This window comes from Clinocottus analis, unplaced genomic scaffold (assembly GCF_023055335.1).
Source record: "Clinocottus analis isolate CAN_PGR_092001 unplaced genomic scaffold, fCliAna1.0.p SCAF_12, whole genome shotgun sequence".
Lineage (NCBI taxonomy): Eukaryota > Metazoa > Chordata > Actinopteri > Perciformes > Cottidae > Clinocottus > Clinocottus analis.
Genome location: NW_027175843.1, coordinates 17,109,740 through 17,126,195, shown reverse-complemented (window position 1 = coordinate 17,126,195; position 16,456 = coordinate 17,109,740). Strand labels below are relative to the sequence as shown.

At 45.5% G+C, this 16,456-nt stretch overlaps 1 protein-coding gene across 1 annotated transcript in view; it reads right to left on the bottom strand.

Annotated features, from left to right (window-relative positions):
• LOC137782629 (neuropilin-2-like) overlaps nucleotides 1–16,456 on the bottom strand; it is an 88,738-nt gene that overhangs the window by 68,989 nt on the left and 3,293 nt on the right. Inside the window, exon 2 of the mRNA XM_068572072.1 lies at nucleotides 6,962–7,142. Coding sequence (XP_068428173.1) covers nucleotides 6,962–7,142 — 181 coding nt within the window. The remainder of the gene's footprint in view (nucleotides 1–6,961; nucleotides 7,143–16,456) is intronic.

The window sequence follows — 16,456 nt, the reverse complement described above, 5'->3', positions numbered from 1 at the left end:
ACCAAATTGAATCCACAGTAAGTGAATCATTGAAAAATGTTTTCCTTGCATGGACCTGCGTGAGGGCCCCGAACCGCTCAAATGTAGTGTTTTAATTTGCTATGCGTTAGTTCACGTTTATGAGTACATGACCCACACGCTCACCCTCTGCATAGATATTATATCTGATATTTCATATACCTGTGCAGGAAGAGCAGCCGTAGTCAGTCTGTCACTGGAGCAGTTAATAGAGAGCGACTGACTTCACTGTTATCAAGTAATAGGCCTATTACTGCAGAGAGATGGACAGAGTCTGTGTGTGTGTGTGTGTGTGTGTGTGTGTGTGTGTGTGTGTGTGTGTGTGTGTGTGTGTGTGTGTGTGTGTGTGTGTGTGTGTGTGTGTCTTTGAAGGACTGACCCTGATCAATGTGTGTTAAAGCCATAATGAGGAATCGATTGGTTGTCCTGGAGACTACTGCTGGACACACACACACACACACACACACACACACACACACACACACACACACACACAGTCATTACAGTAACAGACATTGATCAGGCAGACCTTCAGGGCCTCAGGGAGTGTCTGTAAATCAGACTACTGATATTATCATTATTACCTAAGTGTGTGTGTGCATAGGCGTGCGTGCTATGTGGGTGTGTGTGTGTGTGTGTTTGTGTGTGTGCGTGTGCGTGTGCGTGTGTTTGTCAGACAGAGTAGATATGCTAAAATCCACTTTGGAGCGTCACCAATCTTCAAAATTTCGAACCCTTTTCTTTGACCCCAGGTTTTCCTCAAGGTCACTCTCTATTTGCGCTGTAGTGTACTTGCCACGGACATATTATTGATGTGAAGGTTGCCGTAGTGCATCGCAAACTCATAATGACAAGTGAGGGTCAGACCCCTCTGTTTTACTGCACGCTGTTGAGTGGAGTGAAGGAGTGACTTTGGACCCAGGTCTCCTCATAAACGATGAAAGGCTGGACACGTTTTAAGCGGCTTCCTTTTTTTTTCTAACTTCCAATTGGGTGTAAGTGTCTGAAGTTCATGCACTCTGAGCGTGTTTCTGAAGAAACAAACTGCGCCTCTAGTCGACGAAAGCTCACACATCAAAGCTGCTGTATTGGAAGAACTCAAAAGACGTGCCTGCTGGACCTAACCATCCACCACAAACATGAAGGAAAGCCGAACACCGCGTGCTGCTGACCAGTCAGAGTTACTAAATCTCACAGACAGTAATTATTAGCGCACAGGCATCGCGCTTGAAGTGAACTTTGACATTTGTAGGTTCATTTGTTTGAGTTATCGATTGCCTGAAGGAAATTCTTGCTGAAAGTTATCACGCGGCGCTCGCTGGCACACAAATGATGTTATCTCGGATTTATGTGTCATAACATCAGCAAGACGCCTCTCGCTGCAACAAATGAGGCGGCGGGCTCGCGATCACGACTGCATAAAAGGCACGGTTTGCATCCCTGCTCGGGCAAATGAAGGGAATTTTGATTTATCATGAACCTAAACTGTGTTGTACGGCACATCTGGGCCCGAAGGTGTTCTCCTTCCTCCTCTCGCTGTAGCTTTCTAATAACATTGTGTCTCAGCGCTGTGCTCGGGATGCTTGTGTGGACGCGTGGCTCGCCCGCTGCTAGCGTCGCTGTGATGTTAATTCAAACATGCAGGCAGCTGCTAAATGCCCACAGCTGGTAACCGAACATCCACTGTCACACCAAATGCTGCTCCTCTCTCTGTCATAGTCTCTTCATCTCTGCCCCCCGACCTTCTCTCGTTTCCCCTTCCGCCCCGAGGCCAGTGTCACATCACATCACTCCACCTTCGGCTCTCCTCCCGGCCATGTGGCAAGGACTTCCACCTGCCAGAGCGGATGTGTCTACATATGTGTGATCAAGTATTCTAATATTTCTCTCGCAATGCATGTCCTTTGCGTGTTTCACAAGGTTCGCAGACTCGCGCAAAAGGCGGTTTGCTGACAGACGACAATTGGAAAAAGAACGGAGGAGATGGAAAGACGGGAGGAGAGAAAAGAGAGAAGAGTTGAGGACAGAAAATAGATCTAGCATGAAGTTAAATGATTGATTGAGGCAGAGTAGAAAGACAAGGTCTAAATCATTAGTGAAACCATTATCGTTGACTGCAGCTTCTCTGTCATATAAATCACTTCTTAACTCACTGCTTTACTCCACACTTATTGTGTGAGCCACATAGCCGTGAAACTGCCGACGTGCCTGTCTGCTTGTTGTGCGCTCATGAGTTTATTCGAGAGCCGCAAAATGATTGCACCGCTCTGTGTTTGTGCGTTTGTGTGCATGCGTGTGTTCATATTACAGAGAGTCTGACTTGGTGTGATATGAGGTAAAGGAAGAGGGGAGAGGGTGGAGAGTGAGGGGAGGATGAGAAGAAGAGAAAGACATATAGAAAGGGGATTTAAGTGATGGATAGGCAGAGGCTGGAGGATAAAAGAGGATGAAGACAGATATATGCTGAGGAAAGAAAAGTCTATGAATGATAAAGAGAGAGGAATATGTGCATTTTTAAAGCGAGATACAAAGGGAGGAGAGGGAGATGAGGAAATAAGAGAGGAAGGGAGACAGAGTGTGGCATTTGGCTCCCTGCCTGCATGTGTTTTCTCATATGCAAAGCTGAATAATGAAAAGATTGGCACGCTGCGAGAGGATGGAGGTGAGGAGGAGCGAAGGAGGGAATGGAAGTGAAGGAAAGAAGGGGAGACATTAGATGAGGAGAGATTGAAGAAGAGGAAGACAGGAGGAGATGAGAGGTGATGAAGAAACAAGCGTGCAGGGAGGCGGAGGGGAAAAGGAGGTGGGAGAGCGCAAAGCACAAGAGCAGATGAAAGATGATGGATGGGGTCCATTGGGCAGTGGTGAGGGGGCGGGAGAGATGAGGAAGGGTGAGATGAATGGAGGGGAGGGGAGAGAAGAGGAGAGGAGAGGAGAGGAGAAGAGAGGAGAGGAGAGGAGAGAAGAGAGGAGAGAAGAGGAGAGGGAGAGAGCCTGGAGGAAAGAGGAGAGGAGGTAGCTGTCAGGATGATTTGAGCCTGCCCTCAACGGACCCTGACGCTGCACTTTTCCCTGAGCAGCTGTGTGTGTGTGTATATGTGTGTGTGTGTGTGTGTGTGTGTGTGTGTGTGTGTGTGTGTGTGTGTGTGTGTTCCTTTCAAACACTCCAAATAGAGATCTTGCTTTCAGAGACAGAGCAGTGCAGTGAGCTAAGAGGAAAATGTGAAGCAGACAACGAACTACTGCTAAAAAAAAAAGGATTTTGCAGCAGTTCTCTGACCTTAACTATCTTGGCAGTTGCCACATGGACAAGATGAATCTGCATCATACATTATTTAGGCTTTACTCTCTTCTAAATTCTAAATAAAGGGTCTTTTCCCTTCAAAACATTCTTAAAACACTGTAAATGAAAATGAATACATCTTAAAAAATGCTTATAGAACTGAACTTGTTGCTGTGCCGAGTCTGACAATGTTGATGTCTTAGTTTCATTTCCAGGGTTAAATAAATACAGTTTTAAAAAAATTACAGTTATTTGCTTTCTTGCCAAGACTTAGAGGAGAGGATCGATACCATCCTGAGACATGAGAGTGAATCAATCTCTGCATTTAACTCTTGGCAAGAAAGCAAATAAGCACATTTCCCCAAATATCAGACTATTCCTTCAAATCGCTGACTGGACCTAAAAGTGAATGCGATCGTGGTTGACAACAACCGCGGAAAGGACTCGCGGGAGATTTTCCAGCGTCAGCACAAACTCTGTGACTCTGTGAAGTTGAAGGCGAAGGTGTGCGAACTAATAAAAGTCACAGCAGACGCACAACTCTGTTCGATTCAAGAAGGTGGACGACGTGTCTTTGAACGGTTGCAGACCTCGCAGCTTTCATCAACTGTTGCCGCAAATGAAAACGAAGTATGGTTGTGAACCGCATGCTTCGTCTCCTGTGTCTGTGCGCCGGCCCCTCATGTGGTTTTGATCTAGACAAACAGCACGGCTGCAGTTGTCGGGCGACGACCGAGACCTGCCTCCGGTGGTGGGCTAATGTGCTACCGTGGTGCCTGTCATGTGAGGGGAAAAGGGGAAGTCACGGTGGGTCACGATTGACCGCGGCTTTACTGATCGCAGCCGGGGCACGGGCTTCCTTTTCATCCCTCTCGCTCCCTCCGGCTGTCTCGTCGCACTTCAATTGCTGCTGTATATGAATCCTAATGAAAACATCTCTCTCCGTCCCGTCCACCTCGACATCGATTTTCGCCCGCAGAGTCGGCGGAGTGCTTGACAAAATGTGATGCGTTATAGATTACAGATTACCATCCTAAATTGCAATCAGGGGCATAATAGATTGAATTGCTTCAACGTAGAGTGACATGAAGAAGACAGAAAACACCCCTGGCTGGCCGGGGTGTGCACATCCACGACGGCGCTTTGTTTGTCTGTGTCTGCGTGTGCGTTGAGAAATGTTTGCGTGCAGGACGGCTGCAACCATATCAGGAGTTTTTAATAAGTGAGGCACGGAGGAATATCTTCATAATGTATGTGACGTCTTTGTCTACAGACACGGTTGACTCCTTCGTCTCAACATGGTGTGTGTATGTGTGCATGTGTGTCCTCCTCTCCATAAACCGAAGATTAACAGCCGTTTTTTTATCGCGCCGAAGCTGTATTTTAGACACCTGGGAAAAGAAACTTATTGATAACGTTCATATTAAATGAATCTGACGATTTGAGTTTTTAAAAAAAAGTGGGCCAAACACGTCAAAACTTTGAGACGGCGACAATGTGTCGGGGTTGTTGCTGACAATCTCGGACCCCGCAGAGACACACACACACACACACACACACACACACACACACACACACACACACACACACACACACACACACACACACACACACACACACACACACACACACGCACCCTCTGCTCCTTCTCCTTGGCCTCTTTGCCCTCTGAACCTCACAGCTCAATTTCAGCCGACCACGGACACACACACTCTCCAGGCCCCCGTAGACTTAAATAGCTCTGCGCTGTAGGACACTTGTAAATAACGGCCTATTAGAGTTGAGTTGTTACCACCAACACTGCAAATATCTCACTCCTACTGGCAGGGTTTGACAATTACTTCTCAGAGATTGTAACTTGTCATGACTGGGAGCAAACTTAAACGAAGAAAAACCCCACAAACGCACACGCACACTGGATGTGTAGGGCGTAATAAATAAATCAGAGACCATTGTTTCTGGCAGCCGAGCCAGATTTCCTCCTCCTTGGAAACCAGTGGACTTTTAAATGGATGGGGAAAGTAAGACATGGGGGTAGAGAGAGAGAGAGAGAGAGAGAGAGAGAAAGAGAGAGCATCTACTGAGGCTGATCCGAGGATAAGAGCTGCAGAGTCAAACTGAAAAATGACGAGGACGGGGAGACAGAGAAGCATGATTTTCGTTTCCACATCACAGTGCGAAAGTAAAGTAAAACAGAGCAGAGCACAGCGGGCCTTCTCAACCTTTCAGCTCCTCAACAAACAGCCAGCCGGTGAAATATTGATGCTTCAATTCCAACAAAGCAATGTCTGAATGATTTTGGTACATCTGAGTGGGGAAATTCACCCATCTATAATTGATACAGCTAACTGGACGAGGGGGGAAAGCACCGGAACGGAGAAATAACAGGAGGGGGGTGGGGGGTAAAGTGTAAGTGTGTAAGTGTGTGTGTGTGTGTGTGTGTGTGTGTGTGTGTCTCTGCCCTCTTGCCCGTGTCAGTGGGTTTGTACGTGGCTCTTTACGTTCATAGTACCCATTAGATTCCTGAGAGATTCCTCGTTTCTAGGCTAGCATGTGTGGGACGCATTCATACACGTCATGGCCGCCGTACAGAGACGAGGAGACGCCGGCCGTTTCATTTGAGCCAAAAGACAGAAGAAGATGTTTTTGTGTTTTGTGTGACGGTCTATGTCTTCCGCTTCGATAACGAGTAGCTTCACCCCTCGCCCGATTCAGCATCTTCCCACATTTTTTGGGGATAATTAAAAAAAAGGCCTTATGCACCGCGGTTGTTGATAAACTAATTGGTTTTGCTACATAAATGTTAGACTTGTGATCATATTGTTGTACTTTTGGTATAATTGGAAATTTAGAAGCTGCAGCCGTGGCCGTGTCTGGAAAATGGATCACATGTTTGATTCTTTCCACTTTTATAATGTAACTTTTATATTACTTTGAACAGTGCTGGATCAGAAACCATCGCGCACGTTGCCTCAAAAAACGCAGTGAGGCCTTTTTTAATGTTTGAATACTCTTTCATATTCTTTAAAGTAGTTTGTAAGCTATAAAAAAAACATATTTTTACTATGATCGCTCCCTCTGTAAGATTAAATAGGATTCCCTTCTGCCTGCATTTCCCATGATTTCCCAGCATGCCTGTTTTTTTCATGTCCGTGAGCTGTATTTTCATTGCACGCCGCAAAACCGCCGGCTTTCTCTTTCAGCTTTACCGTGAAAACGAAGCCAAAACAGCCCGAAAACAATGATGGACACCAAATCCTCTAATCTGTGTTAATGCTTCCAGAGTGTGAAAACCATCCTGGAACAGTAAATGTGTTGTGATTAGACTTCGATAATTAGAGACAGGGGGCCAAGGGAGATCCCAGAGTAATTATTTTTGGGATAGCTAAAGCCAAAGAAACAGGAGGAGAGTGGGATGAAGTTCACCGAATAAACCAACACCAAATGCCCCAACTCTCACACAGAGACAGGCTGGTGGAGGCAGACGATCCTACGAGACAGCAGGACAAGGTTGGACAAAAGATTCCTGATATCACCTCTCTTTTATTTTCATTCTTTTTTTTTCTTTTTCTTTTTCCCATGGCTTTAAAAATCCACCTATCTATCCATGGACCCTGCCTACCATCCCTCCCTCCATCCCTCCACCCATCCTGTATTTACCTGCAGTCCAGTTTCTCGATCTCAAAGTGTGGGTTGAAGTTGAGGACGATGCGTTGTGAGGGCTCAGGCGCTGTGATGACCCAGCGGCAGTTCTGGTGAGGTGGGTACTCCAGCGGGTAGCCGGGGGTGGTGATGTAGCCGGCATCGCTGGCGTCTAAATAGCCACCGCATGGCTCAGGCGCTGGATGGAGAGAGAGTGAGGGAGAGAGCGAGAGAGAGACAGGGAAAGCAAAATCATTATCCCAGTCTCACACAAAAGTGAAGTGAATGCAGAAACATGTCTATCAGATATTCCTTTGGATTATTATAGTGGGCCTTGTGTCAAATGGAAGTCTCCCTGTGTGATACTGAGAGTACTGAAAGGATGGATGAATGTATGCTCAATATGTTTCCACCGGTTAATACACACACGTTTTACATCAGACAAAGGTCATCGATTTGTTTTTCCACAAAGTGATCAAATCAGCTCGGACAAGCGGACGGGAGAATATAGTGATGTAAGTGTAGAATACCATCAGGGGGTCAATGCCTTTTCTTATCACGACTGACCAGAAGCAAGTCCTCATTCTCCACAAACTCTTTCAAATGATTTTATTTCCTCACATATTTGTTCATTAAAGAGGATTTCACACTTTGGGGGGGGGGGGATGTTCAACGTTGATAAAATGCAGATAACAGTTGTGTTTGCAGAGACAGGATATAAGGGAACAAAGCAGAGCGCTGTCTGCGTGGACGTAGTTGCGGAAGGTCAACTCGGCGTCTTGGACGCACAAAGAGTCCATTCTGACCCATGAAGTCTGACACACACACACACACACACACACTGACACACAGTGAGCAGGGTCCTCCAGATGCCACAGCTACTGTCACAGAGCGGATCCACTTGTCAGCGGTCATACGTCTGCGTGGTGTCACAAACAATGCCACTGATTCACTGCCGCAGATGCACCCCGACATAGACGGGGGAACTCATATATATCAGTGACACCCGACGGCATAACACACACACACACACACACGCACACACTCTCTCTACTGTATTACATGTATAGCATCTATTGTACACCATGCCGGCCGCCGTGCTTGATTGACTGCAGACTTTGTACATGAGCTGAACTTCATCATTGTTTAACATCTGCAAAAACTCAAGTTAAATCATCGTGGTGGATGCCATTTTTGTTAAGTACAAGCCCTTTCGATATAATGGCACAGCATGAGCCGCCATCTGCCAGGAGGCCCTCGAGAGCCAAGGTTGTTAGTATCCTCAAAAAACCCTGCACCAATCTAATATAAGTATGTAATATAAGTAATACTATAATGCCACCCGGTGTTTACGGACAAATGACTTATTTTAGAAGTATCTCAAGTGTAGTTTTGGGTAGAAAACTAATAACACATGTGTTGTTGGTATTTCCTTTGTTCAGGAGAACATTCATTTGAAAGAGAAATGACTTTGTCTGAAAAACTGCAAACTGTACGATTTTATTATTTGTATTCTTCAACCTTAAGTTTCCAACTAAGGAAAAGAAAATCTCTTTCTGGTGGGAGTCTTGAACGAGACGGCGGCATAAACATAATGAAATCAAACAGAAGATGACGTCAACAGTTCATAATAATAATAACAAAAATCCTGTTATATAAACCAATATTGTTAAAATAATAAAATGTTTATGAGTGGTTGAAACCATGAGGGCATAAAAAAACATTAAAAGCACTTTCACCAAAAGGTTTTGGAGGAATGACGTACATCAGTTAACCGCATGGCCGCAGGTTGCTGCTACTCATAGTGTGAGGAGTCAACTATTTTTGGGCTAATGATGGACCAGGTTACTAATAAAAAACAGCAATGAATGTCAGCCGCTTTCTGGGAAGAATTTGTCCGGTGAGCAACCCCCCCTTAGCTCATTTCCTGTTGACGAGAGGAAGAAACAAACACACAAGCGAGCCTCCGACGCTCTGTATTATGGTTCCAATCAGGGCTCAACGTCCCTCAGGAAGCCTCCCTCCTCCGAACGTTAGAGAGAAAGAAACGGTGAGCAACTTCTCGGTCTGCGCCACCGCCTAGCCCGCTGTGCTATATGACGCTTTATTTATTGCCACTGTGCTGAGTGGGGTGACATAGCCAAGTCAAACTACTCAGCAGAACACCACATATTTCACCGCTATAAATAGACCGGCTACTGTAAGCCTACTCCGAGAGGAGTCACACATGCAAACATTAACACACACACTGCATAAACACTTTATCAGACACTGCATTCTGAGCAAATTCAAAACAAGCATCTGAACGCTCTTCTTTTTCTTTTTTCTATCGCGGCCGCGTCCGTGCCCACCGACTGACACGTACTCGCTCAAGAGCCAGGAAGGGAGGATTAGAGTGGAGGTCAATACACAGTACACCAAGTGATTGACACTTTGGCATCTATATCTGGTGTCTACCTCACGCTGCCTGCAAGTAATTCATGATCACCTCTCCGCCGCGCTGTGAGCCAACTAGTCGTGTCTATCTCCTGCTATCTGTTTCCAGTCTCCCCGGTGACATACAGTAATACAGGAGTAGAGTTACACGGCCTATGTAACCCGGCCAGACGCATTTCATCTCAGCACCACCTGGATTAGTGTTTAACCACCCTGGAATCTCACAGCAGCATCAGCCAAACACCACTTTTAGCACACGGCCTAGCCAACTAAAACCCGGCATATATATGCCGCGTCCGAGCGAGGGGTAAACATCTCGGGTTGTTAAAGAAATGTCACTGGTTCATAACCAAATTGGTTGGGGACTCATAATGCATACTTAGTTGTTGTTACTTAGCTGGGATAGGTCTAGTGCAAATGTGTTTTCATTAGATTCAGTCCCCAGATGAAACTCTGAAAGAGACAGTGGGGGTTAATTATTTCCTTCACACACCAGTGGATAGATACAAAGGAGAGGGGGTGGACACAATAACAGGCACGCCTGTACAAGTCTATCTACATTATTCTCATATTTTCTGTTGATAAAATGCGGTGAAATGTCGGCGTCGTGCTTTTCTTGGTCTGTTTATGCCTCTTTTTTTTTTTTAAAATATGTTCACTCAGACTAAACTGCACGCTCCGCTCCCGTGTTCACCTCTGGCGAGCAGCCGGTGAAGACAACACCTGCAAGCGTCTGACGAAGACGGCCGGTGTGACGGAGAGGCAGACGCTCTGTGTGCATGAAGGGTCGTGTCTGCTCTGCTTAGAGGCTCTATCCATCTCCAGACGCACACAAAGTCGTCCAACGTTTATCACCTCCACACAGGGCAGGAAGTGACACACACAGAGGTGGTGAGTGCATGCATGACACCACATCCTAAACACACACACAGGGTCTTGGTTACAAAACGACGTGGTTCGGTTTAGTAGAAGGTTGTGGTTCATGTTAAAATAACAAAGAAAGTGACGTTAGGGGACAAATAAGTCAACGTTGACCTTCGGCTTCACAGCGGACACGAACAACCCCTCCCCTGCGTGGAAGGCTGGTTCCACCACAGCCTCCTTATCTTTGTCGCTCTTTACACTACGTCACCTGGACGGACTAATTTCCTGAACAGAAGCCACTAACAACATTTCCTCTGTCTCAGTTTGTCCGTCTCTAACGGAAAAAAAAAAACACAAACACTTTCCTCCTCTTGACCCCAGACTCTTCAGGGAGCTCGTATTTAGACCAAAGATCCACAATAAAATGCACGAATACAAACGGCTGAACATTGCTCATTGAATTCAGACCACGCACACACACACACACACACACACAACACACACACACACACGCACACACCAGCAGTAAACGGTGCTAAGCAGTCAAGCAGGGATATAAGACAGGTCACTGCATTATTTATGTCTCTCCACCACGTTTAGTATTGCATCCTGATAACACCCATTCAGCAACTTTTCCCCACATACGCATACCTCAACAGTGATGCATCCATACAGAGATGTAATAAAAACTTGCATGCGCAGCAACACGCTCACACGGAGAGGCACAGTCGCACACAGTCCCAAACACGAGGAAAAACACGCACAGGCTTCCAGTTGGAACTGCTTTGAGGAATTGAACTAGATCCTTGTTTGTTGTCCCCAAATGCAAATTGCCTGACCTTGTTTTTTTTTTTAGCTCTCACAGATTAATTTCCCCTCCAATTAGGGAGTAAGATCTGACTCTTTAAGAGTTACTTTTCAGCGTGTCGCAATCGATTTTGGTAGCCTGTGAGCACTCTTCTGTTGGACCATACCGCATTCATTTTCATTGGCCGGCGCGCATAATGAAAGCATTAGTGGTTTGGTAAGTGTTTGTGTATGAAATTGAGCAAGCGTGCCTCACACAGCTAACCAGAGAGCATGTGGGAAACGGCGCTGTTATTTGGCGGATCAAGCTGATTGTCCATCAACACTGGCCCCGATGCTAAAGACAGCACAGTGAGCCTCGCCTTCTCATCATTGTGACCTTTATGCAAAACGGCCCCTGGATGTATCAATCAATACACTCCATCTGCATCAAAGCCCGAAGGGCGGATGCCAACTCTCCCCCATTGATTTCTGTGCATTTCTTACTATTCACAAAGCATTTTTTAGTAGGATGGATTCAGTTCCTGCACAGCGAAGCACTCACACAACGCTTGAGGCGTTGTTACCTTAAACGGAAGAAAGCGATACATTCGTAGCCGTGTCTTTGGGGATGTGAGAAACACTGAAAATAACAGGCTGAAATGTCTTCTTTGGATCACAACCAAGGAGCTTTTAGTCATTGAAACCTGGGGAACCTCAGGAATGGACCGACAGAGAGAGAGAGAGAGAGAGGCAGAGAGAGAGAGAGAAAGAAAGAAGGCATGCCGAGCAGGAGAAAAGAAAGACAGTGAGCACAATGCCAGAACATCTGTCTCTCATCATCTGAAAAGAGAAAGTCAGCAGCTCAGAAAAGCTCACTGGACAGAAAACAACTCTCTCCTACACAGACAAGCACACTCACACACTCTCTTACACACACACACTCACACACACACACACACACAGACACACAAACAGGTGGGGTAGTGCTTTACTCCAGGTGCCCTGCATTAAGCCACAGTGGAAAACTACAGCGAGAACAGAGATGTGTAAAACAGAGAGAGGGATGGCAGACGACTACAAAGAGTCTACGAAACGAAGAGTGATGGGAAAATGGAGAGAAGAGAGACAAGGGAAGAAGAAAAAAAACAAGAAGGATGAGTGTTTGAAACAGAAAAAGAAGAAGAAGCTTCTCATATCGGGAGCAAAGACAAAGCGGATCTACGGGGCTTTAGTGAGTCGAGAGGGAGAATATGACAGCGGATAAAAGGAAGATACAGAGAAAGATCAATAACCGAGTAACAATGACTAAGTGAAAAGCTAACTGAAGGAGAACAGTGTGAGAACGGGGACAAAAAAGAGCGGTGTGAAAGGAAACGGTGGAGGCGATGCTAAAGTTTGAGTGGAGAGGAAGAGTCGCAGGTTAAATGAATTGGTTTGGGACGTGTCCGGTCATGTCCTCGGCTGCACCACCGATCAGCCAAAGTGGACAGCTGAACTACCAACGTCCACATGTTTACTGTGATAAACGATTCATGATCAGAGTGAATATAAATATGTCGGGACAATATGCACCATTCAGCTTTCACCAGCCAACAAGTCCTACGAATTAAATGTCAAAATGCGTTGTGTGCGCCACACAGAAGCAGTTTCTGATCCCCCTGGTGGGCAGAATGACATCATCCGCCCGTGCCTTTCCAAAACCAGAACCAATCTCTGTTGGAAAAATAAATCTGTTCTTTACGACGTGACAATGTGACACGCGTTCGGCCTGACCTCCTGCCTGCGCAGACCTCGTTCCTCTCTAACAACCGCGCAGCGCCGCCGCCGCCGGTGGGCTCCTGTGACCCGAACGTAAACACGTGTCACCTCGGGACGCTTCCTGAAACCAGCCTGTTGTTTTCCTTGGGAAGACAGTCTCATATTAAACTGCAATCACAGGAGCCTTTAAAGGGCATTACTATCTGCCTGCGATGGCCCCGTGGAGCAGAAGGGCCCCCATCTTATCAGGTCCTTAATAACTTCGGCTGACACGGTGTTTATACAGTCCGATTCAAGTTTAGCTTTAATCGCTGCATCGGACATGAGGTCAAGAGCTGTGCTGTATGTCATTTACAACTCTGTATGTTCATGCCTCACTTGTTTAACACAGGGGCTTGCTGTAAAACGGCTTGTGTGCTCAGCCATCTAGTCGATAAAGTTAAATTGATGCTGGTACAGTGGGTTTCAGGCACCCAAAGAAAGTTCTTCTTCAAAGTCTTATCTGATACAATAGAAAAGGCCCTGTTGCGTACTGTTCTGCTTTTTTATACCCTGTCTCTCAACGCGTTAAATACCGTAGCTAAGTCAGTGCCGCTGGTCATCTGGTACCGGCGCAGAGAGGCACCCTTAAGTGTCTGTATGAGACACACCGGGCTTTCCACTAATTCCAATGTAAACCCAGCTGCGTAATTATTAGACGGTCAGAGCGACTGATGCAATGTAAGCAGCGAGAAAGTCACCGCCGGGCGGCCGGGAGGGATTACAAACGCTGACGTTCACAAAGGAGATCTGTTTGTAAGTTAATGTGGACTTATTTCACTAATGCCAGTTATGTAACAAACCTTTCATGAATATTTGACCCAACAACCTTTTACAGAATGTTGTTTTGTTGCTAAACCTAAAAACGAAGTAAACTTACAACGTTTATTTTGAACAGAAATTTGAAACATGTTGTTCAGAAAGACTTTGTTAAATCTTCCAAGTTTTAGTTTCGAAAAGTTTACTCTGTGATTGACACAAAAGTCAAATTGTGGACCTTCTTAATATGTAGAGTTTGAGTTCATCAGTGAAGAAATCTTGTATATTCCTTTCAACGATTGTAAAAGGAAAAGCTGCCTAAATAAGCCTTTTAAGATGTGTGAATGAAGTCGATCTAACCAACCGTGTGAATGGATTTCAAACAGTCGAGCTTTCTTCTCTTGCAGGCGGAAAGAAAAGAGGATGAGAGAGCACCGATTGAAAGAGTCAGTGAGAACCGACGAGAGCGAAAACGACGCGGGCGGAAACAAAACAAAAAACGTCGAAAGATTTCCCACCGTGCAAAGTGCAAACAGAAGGTGAGGGAGGTTTCCTAATCGGAGCGAGGGAAAACACTGACAGAGGGAGGTGTGGAGAAAGAGACAGAGCGTCCTATTAAAGCCGAGGTGAAGTGCCATGAAAAGAGGAGAACAACGGGATGATTCAGCGTGAAGGGAGAGCGGAGAAGCAAAACAACCTGTGGCCCGGCACGCCGCCGCTCTGGAGGGACGACCGAGGACACACAAGGCCCGTCTTAAGCGCACAAACATGCTTATTTGTCCGGGCGACGGGTTTCAAAAAAAAAAAAAAAAAAGGAGCGAGGACGCGGCAAATGCCCTCATTTGAAAGATGCCCATGATCCCTCTTTCCCTCCGAGGACGTCTGTGCTTCATAAGTGAAGGAAAACAAGAACACACGCCCGCTCACACACTGAGCTCCCTTCCTCTCTAATTACTCCAGTCATTACCAATGGCCAATGAAGACGCTAGAATACTAACAGTTTACTAATGACATGATAACTGTAATTAGAACATCCTGCTGGACCCACTAATTGTCCTTTCCCTGTTACAGACGAGAGAGGGAGAGACTGTGCCGAAGGTTAATTTGCTTAATGTTTCGTCGCTCACTGCTAACTGGGTTGTTGCCAGTGGACCGGGGCCCTCTGTTGTTCAACCACTATTATCCTAATGACGGCCAGGCTAATGTCCCCTCAGATGATTCTGTTTCTCAGTTGAATGTATTTTCTTGAGGACATTTTCTTCCAAAAAAAAAAGGAGACGAGCTACACAGCAGTGTGAATGGCGAGATGAATGAGGGTGACCTGTAATCCCGGAGCCTGGTGGAACACACCTGCTACCTGCAGGGTCGCTCAAATCAAATACGCGAGGCGCCCGCCGCTGCTTTGTTTTGTTTTTGACCTTTATTTAACCTGGTAAAAGCAGTTGAGAACCAATTTTCATTTGCAATGATGACCTGAGGGTATACTATACAGGATGACAAACCCATCAACATGACAAGAAAATACAAGTAAAAAAAGAGGCTAAAAACAACATAGATAATAAAAATAAATACATTTAAAAAATAATAATAAATAAATACAAATAATTAATTAAAAATGTAATTAAAAAGATTAAATTTAAATTAAATTGAAAAAAGTGGGATGGAAGAGAGAGAGAAGTGAGAGCTGGTCAACTATCAGTCAACTATGACCTGTTGCATCTTTTGTTTGAATATGTTGAGAGAGGTGAGAGCTGTTGGCTTGAACGTGTTTTGTAGCGTGCTCAACGACGAAAGACTTCAATCCAACCGTCACAGTTTTTATTCTGCGCTGGCTGCTCTTCCTGGATGAACTTCATGGCCTCTCTGTGACAGAAACCGTCTGGTTTGTTCCACGGTCTCAAGAGGAAGCCAAGAAAGGAATCCGGTGTACGTCTATATGATGAAAAAAATCTTTGCAACTCAAACGTAATTAAATCGTCAAGATAATTATTGCCATTTGCCTAAACTGTATAATCAGAATATTTCTTAATAATGTGCTTTACCTTGGCCAGAGCCCCCGCTGTGCTCGACAAAGGGGAGGAATAAATCTGGGTTGGTTTACTGCAGGTGGCTCCACTCAACTACTTCTTCACACTCTGCTGCTTTCCTCTTATTTCACTAATGCCCTCTCGTGCTCTCTCGCTTTCCCTCTCTCTTTGGCACGGCCAAACGCTCACGACTCCCTCTCTCTCTCTCTCTCTCTCTCTCCATCCTCCTCCTACTCTCCATCTCTGCTCCCTCGCTCTCTTTTCTCTGCTCCCTTGTTTCAACGTGTTGGTGAAGCCTCTCCCGGCCTTCTGTGTCAGCGAATTCTCAAAAACAAATCTGATAAAGAGTGATTTAGAACAAACAATCGTGGGAAATTATGACACGATATGGGACAAATGTGTATAGATGAGCCGGTTACAGAATTGAACATTATTTTTAGAGTCTTGTGCAAAATATATTTTGCTCCTAATATTGTTCATTCGCGATGTATTTCTGAAGTATGCTTGACAATCGTCATATGAACTGAATAATGAATTAGACACACAATTACAGGGAATGAAGGTTCATATGAAAAAACAACAATATCTCTAATATTTCAGGCTAATAACTGATGTTTTCTCAGACAAAGTAATTACACAGAGCGACTGCGTTGCAGGCAGTTAGTCAATCCATTATGTAGTGAGCTAAAACCGGGTACAACCGCACCGCGTGAACCAATGACATGGATGGTTTGTTTTATTGATGGCCAATTGAAGCATACAAAGCATTATGACCTCCACCAATGTAACATTTAATTATTACAAGCCGGCCCACGGGGCGACACAGCGCCGGGTTGAGTTA